At 46.8% G+C, this 7640-nt stretch overlaps 1 protein-coding gene across 4 annotated transcripts in view; it reads right to left on the bottom strand.

Annotated features, from left to right (window-relative positions):
• Positions 1–7640, bottom strand: part of srbd1 (S1 RNA binding domain 1) — a 52464-nt gene that overhangs the window by 35357 nt on the left and 9467 nt on the right. For all 4 annotated transcript variants that reach the window (XM_008321339.3, XM_017037523.2, XM_017037524.2 and 1 more), the window contains exons 10-14: positions 6987–7090; positions 6660–6767; positions 6345–6502; positions 6019–6109; positions 5787–5894 (exon numbers count right to left, since the gene is read on the bottom strand). In XM_008321339.3, the coding sequence (XP_008319561.1) occupies positions 5787–5894; positions 6019–6109; positions 6345–6502; positions 6660–6767; positions 6987–7090 (569 nt within the window). The remainder of the gene's footprint in view (positions 1–5786; positions 5895–6018; positions 6110–6344; positions 6503–6659; positions 6768–6986; positions 7091–7640) is intronic.

The raw sequence follows: 7640 nt of genomic DNA, 5'->3' as shown, positions 1-7640 counted from the left end.
GGTGGGGTGGTGGTGAAGGGGAGCTGGGGGTATGTGACCAGTATAATAGAAAATCAGTGTGTGTGTAAATGTGTGTGTGACTGGTCTGCAGGCCAGGACCTCCTCAGAACAACCTTGCCAATAATGACCATCACAGTAATGAAGTGTGGCAGAGGCCTTCTGAGGAGGATCACATCTAATGAACTCTCCTCTCCTCCTCCTCCTCCTCCTCTTCGTCCAGTCCACCCTTCCTCCATCACTGTTCTTTTTATCAGTCGTCAAACTGACAGTTGATAAATCACTACAGTGACACGCTGTACAAGCACTGGCACATGACCTTCAAGGTCACAGAAAAGCTGATCATTAATCTGACACACACACACACACACATTCCCCCTCTGAATAAAATCTACCAAACACACTGAGAGCTCCTCTCACGTGCATCATGACCAAGGCTGCTGCTGCTGCTGGGGCAGCTGGGTAACAGTGTCACAGACAAACAGCTCTGAGAGACTGGGGGAAAAAAATCAACATATGGAGACAGTCGGACTCAGAGGTCGGTTTGTTAAACACTGTGGCCCATTAAGTTTTGTTTTGTCCACTGTCTTGGCTGTAACTCTCAGGCCCGGCCTGTCATTACAGTCCTGCCCCGGGGCAAAGTCATCAGTGACGCCTGTTTCTGCCTCCTGTCAGCTGGTCTCAAGACAAACACATCATGACTGGACTCAGGAATCAGAACACTGCAGGAGATGGATACACACTTTGATCAATCATCGTGAGAACCACACACACACACACGGGGTTTAGATAAAAAAGGACTAATCCAATTAGACAGAGGAAAGAGTTTCAACAATAATATCATCGACTTCTCTGACACTGAGGAAAAGGAGGAGTAAAGAGGAGACGAACACGCAGCTGCTAATAATGCTACTGCCAATCATTAAATGAAAAAACAGGAAGAGTTAGACTGAGGTTTGGTTCAAAAGGTCAAAGGTCAAAGGGTGGAGTCTCTGAGCTGTCACTAAATCTGCAGAGCCACAAGGACCTGAACAGGTGTTGGACTGCTTACACACTTACACACACACACACCAGTTGTGTGGTGACTAAGTTAATAGTTTAATTATCACTGCGGCGGTTGAACCAGACCTTTGATGACAGTTAATGACAAGTTGACCAAAAAAGAAAAACAGTTGTTGTGACACAATTATCTAAAAACACAAACCAATAATTTGGCGGTCACAGAGGTCATGTTTTAATTAATTAAAAAATTAATGTGAGAGAAACAGTGACTCCTGAGGTCTTGTTCAGGTGAAAGTACGGGTGTGGCGACATGTGGATAAGTAATAATAATAATAACTAGGTATGCACAGAAATTTAAATTCTTGGCCGAAAACCGAAAATCCATTCCATTCCAGGTGATAAATTAAACCTGAGGTGGAGGAATTCTTTGATCTCTTAAACTTTTTAAAATGTCAGCATTACACATTTGAAAATCTCTATCCGTGGGTCTTTCTCAGATGTGTTAAAATACGTCCACGCCTCAGAGACAGGTTGGTACTTTCAGACAAGCCCGTGCTGGCCGCTGTTTATGCGTGCATCATCATTACTTCATGTTTCGGCCGTTTTGTTTCGGCCGAAACATGAAGTCATTCTATTACTGAAAATTGTCAGTGGCCGAACAGTCAGTGAATCCCTAATAAATACTCTTCACTATTGAACATCAGGACTTTGTTGAAGGGGAAGTTTCAACGTTCAGCAGAGCACGGAGACGATGATGATGATGATGATGATGAACGTCCCTCATCAACAGAGCAGCAGATCAAACCCAGGTTCTTCTACTGTCGCTCACACAGCTGGGCTCAGTGTTCAGTCAGCTGCAAAGCTATGACCTCAGGCAGTAAACACACCAACGCTGCCTTTCTCTCACACACACACACACACATATGCCTGGTCTGCAGTAATGACATTTTTCACAGAGAAAAGTGACCAAATGGCAGGTGTCAGGGTCTGTCAGTCTCTAGTCAGGCGCTAGAAGGGAAAAACGTCAGCAGGCCTGCCTACACACACACATACACACCAACAGAACCATTCAGCTGCCAGTGTGGAGCACGTCTGAAAAGAGGACAACCTCACAGACACTCCTGTCAGTCTGGAGCTGCAGAGACCACCATCTGGTACTAACAAAGTCCCACTGGTCAACCTTCTCATCTCATCGATCCTCTGCACAGTGAACCTGTCTCTGGACAGGTCTCTCTCTCTCTCTCTCTCTCTCGTCGTGTTGAACCTCTACCTCTCTGTCTCCTGTCTGATATTAGTATTATTCATATTTCAACAAAGATGTAACGCTGCATCATTGCTGAAATTTAAAAAAAAATGAATTGCGCATCAAGGTGTTAGGCTCTGTCACTGGTCATACCGTGACACTACACACTCCAGTACAGTAGGTGGCAGCATGCTCCTAAAAACGTTGGTTGTGACCCACTATTAAACCCAGACATCAGGTCCCTACGTAGGCTGAGTGACGTTCAGGTGTTGAAACAGAACGTGGGAAGAACTTGTTCCACAGACACCAACAGTGTTCTCCAGAGTTCCTGTAAAGAAAGGAACTCTTTCCAGTTCTGATTTTCCCTCTTCTTCTGTTGTTTCATATATTGACAGTTAACCAGGTCAATAAGACCACAGCATTTGACGTTTAATCAGAGCAGATCAGTGGTGACGTGCAGTGTTTCTGGAAAGAAATGTGCCTTTTTTTCTCTTCTGTTATTGAAGAGAACAATTTCACATACCATTTCAGTTGGATTTTACACAGTTCAGATCATTGTTGATCCCGTGACTGTTCACTGACAATAAAGACTCCTGAGTCCTGGCCTGTGATGACCCCCCCACCCCCCGTACACCCCTCCGTCTGTCTGTCTGCACCTCCTCCTCTTCAACCTTCAGATGTAGTGTGAGTCCAGACTGCCTGGATCTCAGCCACTCCATGTCCATTAGTCACTGAGGCCGACCCCGGCAGCCAGCCTGGACTAACACACACCGTCATGAATACAGTCCACACCACTGTCCTCCAGGTCCATCAGTAATAATGATCTCATCTCTACAGGACTGGACTGGAGGGCAAGACGTTCAAGGACTTGGACTGATCTGGTCTGGTGGATCTGAGCTGCTGGGAGTGTGAGTGAGACTCCTTCTGCCATGACATCACTGACCTCTTGACCTCACCCAAGATCAAAATCATGGAGGAGAGAATGACGACACTTTCACAGAAAAACACACCTTTCTTCAAGTTGGGACACACAGTTGAATTACTCAGGATTAACGTAACTTTTCTACTTGAGGCAGAACACTTGGGGCGCTGACGGAAGAGTGACAGGCTGGGTCTTCTCACCGCCTCCAGGAGTCACTGAGGACATCAGAGGGACATCAGAGTGGCCTTCAGCCCCTCACACACCACACACCCCTCTGTGTGGATCATCACTGTTGCCCACAGACCTCACCAACCTTCCTGCCCCACATGTTCTTACCCTCTGTCATCACTGAACTGATCAACCCTCTGTCTCCGGGCAGGAAGAAACAAAGCAGCAGTATGATTTTTTGATATGTTTAACTATGAACACACACACACACACACACACACTGGGGTCTTTACACACTCAGGGTAAACAGTGTTAAACAGCCTGAAGTCAGAACGTGTGTGAGCAGCAACGGTTGCGGCTCGTCCTGGAGGACTGAGGAGGGTTAGAAGATCCAGAACATCCGTCTGTTCGCCTCGACAACAACACAGTCCAGAGATCAAAGCATCAGAGTTAAATAAATACTGCCTTAAAAATCTGTTTAACAGGTCGTGCATATGTATGTTCTACTTCTAACTCCCCCCTTTCACCTCTCAACCCCGCCCCCCCCACATACACACACACACGGGCGTGTTCATGCTGAGCTCACTTATTTGCTTTTCGCCAGCATGTTCTCAGTATAATGACAGACAAGGTCACACTTCACCAGGACTTGGACTGATATGTTTAACTATGAACACAAGAGAGAGACAAACACACACACACACACAGTTACAGTTACCTAGGGCAGAACGGTGCCACCTACAGGGCAGACGGTTATAAAGTACATAATAATTAGGCGTTTCCAGCAGACATGAGGGTTGACGTTTGAACCCCTTGTGAGGGTCTGACGTTCAGTGGGAGGTCTTCATGTTACACTGGGACACAGCAGCACAACAGATATCCTCAAGTGTTTTCAGTGGGGGGGCATCGTAGGCAAAGAAAAACTCTTGTCAGTTAGAGGAAACCTCATGGTGTGAGAGGTTCTGCAGAAGCAGGTCAGAGGAGGAGGCCTCGCCGTGTGAGAGGTTCTGCAGAAGCAGGTCAGGCCTCGCCAATCAACCGGTCGGTCTGGAGAACTTCCTCCCCAGGTTCAATCTGGCAAAGTGTGGAGGGTCACCAACCACTGAGGAGACCACCAGACTGAACCAGAGCGTGAATAACACCGTTCTACAGGACGCCTGTACAGGGCCCAGAACATACAGAAGTTCTAAAAAGACCCAAAGAGGATGAGAAGAACTGGGTCAGTCCATGATATTTGGGCCAATCACAGCAGGAGCTGAGACGGCCTGCTGTTCTGATGAGTCCTGCTCTAGCAGTGCAGTCATCCTCAGCAGGCTCTAATGAGCTGTGTTTGATGGAAGGTCAGGGTCATCTGTGGGTCAGTGGGAGGAGACTACAGTAAACCTCGAGATACAAGCGTCGCGAGATACGCGCAAGCCTTCGAAAAAAATGTTTTTTGCGTTGGGATACGAGCACGCTTACAGACGCCGACGCTAGGTGGCCGAGCCCATGCTGCCTCACACGATAACTTTACGTGTTCGTCGACTTGGGTACGCATCTCCCGCGAGTCTTCCGTATAGTGTTTGCAGTATCTACGTGATTTTTTTTCTCCATTTTTTGTGCATTATTCTTCATAATAGTGATGAGTCCTAAGAAGGTGAGTGGTAAGGATGGTAGTGAGAAGAAGAAACGCACGATGACCACGGAAATAAAATGAAATTGTCGTCAAATATGAGCGGTCCCGTTAAAGAGAAAATACAAATCGAAAAAAGCTCGTATCTCGAGGTTCCACTGTATATTATAGACTAGACTTAGTGACGTGGTGTTTAAAAAAAAAAAAGATTTCAAAGGAGGTCAGTGAAGAAGAGTGCTCACTTTGACTGAATGAACCTTTTTTGAAAAGTTAAGATCAAACCAACACTGAACCAAAATACTGAAAGACAAGAACTACTGGAAAACAGGCACTTTGAAGTGAAGCTGAGAGTGGTTCTGGGCTGTGGTTCTAGGCTGAGGTTCTAGGCTGTGGTCCCACTGCTAACGTCAGGTCAACAAACACACATGGAACTCAGCAGAGAGAGGAGGAGCAGGAGCGCCGAGGAGCAGCCTGTGGTTGTTATGTTTGGAGCCTGGTTCTACATCTGGAGGTAGACGCAGCCTCCGAGCAGACACAACTTCAACCACCAACCTCCACTGGGACCACAGTCCAGATGGGTTTCATAGATAGTCCTCGGTTGAGGGACAGGTCCTAATCAGTTCGTCTCCCAACGGTTCCTCGGCTCCACATTTTTCCCCTTCAGTCTTCACCTTTCACACTCCTAACCTCCTCACCCCACTCACCCTCCCGTTTATAACAAACACGAATGACTTTTAATTATTTTATGACGAGGCCCAACTCACAGTGGCAGTGAAAAAAGAAGAGAAAGAAAAGGGAAGCGGAGAAGTGGAGATATGAACATACATTTGGTCAGAACCTACCAATACGAGACATCCAGAGGGTAAAAAAACCTCTTGGAGATGAGGTCAGCGAAGAAAGACTCGGTCTCTCGACACGCCGTTCCATTACCGATGACCACCTTGGTACAGCTGGAGGAGGAGGAGGAGGAGTAGAGAGGAGGAGGAGAAGAAGAAGAAGAACTTTACTGCTCAGTTCACTTCCTGTAGTTCACTGGTTTATTTTTTTAAGTGTCGATGTCACCAAAGACAGTACCTGAATTTGATCATGAGGTGGCGCAGTTTGTCTGCTTCCTTGTACTTGCTTGAATTATGTGGATAAACAACGTCGGTGTGAAGAATCTGACCTGAGAGCAAATCAGACAAAGGTGGAAGTGAAACTGAGTCAGAGTGTGTGTGTGTGCGTGTGTTTGTTGGTGCTGGGTTATAGCCCACACAGCCCCCCCCCCATATACCATCTTCTGTATTCCCACTTCACTTTATTATTTCCCAGTAAGGACTCGACTTATATCATAATACCGTGTACCTGTGATGTGTTTAAACATGAATAAATGTGTGTGGGGTATCAGTCAGATAACTTACTGGTGGGGGAGAGGACAGCCAGTTTACAGCCGTGTCTAAAACCCGGGTCCACCCCCATGATGGTACAACCTCTGACTGGACACGCCAACAGCCGCTGCCGCAGGTTCCTCACAAACATGACGATGGATTCTTTCTCTGCTGCCACCGTCAGCTTGGTCCTGAACAGACAGCCATAGAAATGGTAAAGAAATGACAGGAAGTAGGAGTCAGGAGTCAGACAGCAGAGCAGGAAGTAGATGTTCACTTCATGGTGGGTGGGTTAGAGAGAATGCAGAGCTACGGTCAAATACACAACATTTAAAAAAAAAAAATCACCTGTAGCTGCGGACGAGAAACGGTAAAACCAGCCTTTTGAAAGAGTCTTCCACAGCGTTCGTCATCAGAGTGTGAAGATCTGGTCTGACGAAGGTTTTTAGCCTCCACCTGCACCGTCACAGAGGAGGAGGAGGAGAAGGTCCAAGACTCAATCATTAATTTGTCACATGATCCAAAGTACAGGTTGAACTACAGCAGAGCATTGGTGCTTCCAATGGAATATGGCACATACATAATAGCGATATGAAAACCGAAAAACCGAGAATGAGGAAACCAAGGCCGACAGGTCTACATAGACAGGTCTTTGAACATGACTGAGTATCTGACCTGTTGTTGATGCACCAATGACAGAAGTCGCTCTTCACTCTGTCCAAAATGTTCACCTTCACTGTCAGAACCTTCAGACTCTCCCCGCGGTTAATGGCCAGGGTCTGTGAGGGATTAGAGACAGAGGAGAGGAATTACACATGTACAACAGACAGACAGACAGACAGCACCAGGAGAGTCAGTGTATTTCATCATTAGCGCCACCTGTCAGTGTTCTGCTGATATACTTCTGTTTTTTGTATTTTATTTCATATATTTCTGTACTCCTGACTGGACTGCTCTGATCTCAACCTCATCCGTGTTGAACCAAAGTTTGTCTGAAACAAACGAGTCGTGAAGTCAGAGACATGTTCTCTGTCACATGACCACCACATCACAGCAGCCACCTCCACGCACACACACAGACGTGATAGCGATGAGGCCTGGAGGAGTGTTGTGCTCATGTTTGTGATGAAGTGATGTCCCTCAGAGGAGACGTTAGACGCTGTGAACAAACGGCAGCAGCAGCAAGTGTCTGACCTTTTTATCTGCAGACCTTCATCCTGCAACAGAACAGGAGCAAGAACCAAGACGTCAATCTGGAGACCAAGCGGAAGAAGAAAGCTGACAAATGCCACCACTGTGGCACCGTCAGTGCCTCCCCCACATAATCTC

Source organism: Cynoglossus semilaevis, chromosome 12, assembly GCF_000523025.1.
Source record: "Cynoglossus semilaevis isolate Cse_v1.0 chromosome 12, Cse_v1.0, whole genome shotgun sequence".
In the NCBI taxonomy this organism is placed as follows: domain Eukaryota; kingdom Metazoa; phylum Chordata; class Actinopteri; order Pleuronectiformes; family Cynoglossidae; genus Cynoglossus; species Cynoglossus semilaevis.
This window is presented reverse-complemented; position numbering and strand designations above follow the sequence as displayed.